Genomic DNA, 291 nt, shown 5'->3' on the forward strand with positions numbered 1-291 from the left:
GGGGGTAGAGGCCCAGCTAGTTCATTTGTGGGGGGCTCAGCCTGACTGGGCCTTGGGCTGGGTGGAGCCCCAGCCCTGGGTTCCCGAGAGCGGTCTTGCTCGGTGGCCCTGTCGGGGTATACCTGGGATGCAGGGCGGATGTGGAAGCTGGGGGGCAGTAGGAGGCGGCTGGGGGCCTTCTTGATGGCACCCTCTTCCTCTGGGGGAGCCCCTTGGGCTTCCTGAAGTGACATAGATGAGGTACGGACCGGGGCTGGCGGGGGCACCTTGGACAAACGGGGGGCAGTGAGG

The 291-nt window shown here is 66.7% G+C and overlaps 1 protein-coding gene across 1 annotated transcript in view; it reads right to left on the reverse strand.

Moving 5' to 3' along the window:
- CUNH6orf132 (chromosome unknown C6orf132 homolog) overlaps window positions 1-291 on the reverse strand; it is a 17636-nt gene that overhangs the window by 5359 nt on the left and 11986 nt on the right. The window contains exon 5 of the mRNA XM_010617803.1: window positions 6-287. Within this exon, the coding sequence (XP_010616105.1) occupies window positions 6-287 (282 nt within the window). The remainder of the gene's footprint in view (window positions 1-5; window positions 288-291) is intronic.

Source organism: Fukomys damarensis, unplaced genomic scaffold (assembly GCF_012274545.1).
Source record: "Fukomys damarensis isolate Sample0158 unplaced genomic scaffold, DMR_v1.0_HiC HiC_scaffold_20, whole genome shotgun sequence".
Classification (NCBI taxonomy): domain Eukaryota; kingdom Metazoa; phylum Chordata; class Mammalia; order Rodentia; family Bathyergidae; genus Fukomys; species Fukomys damarensis.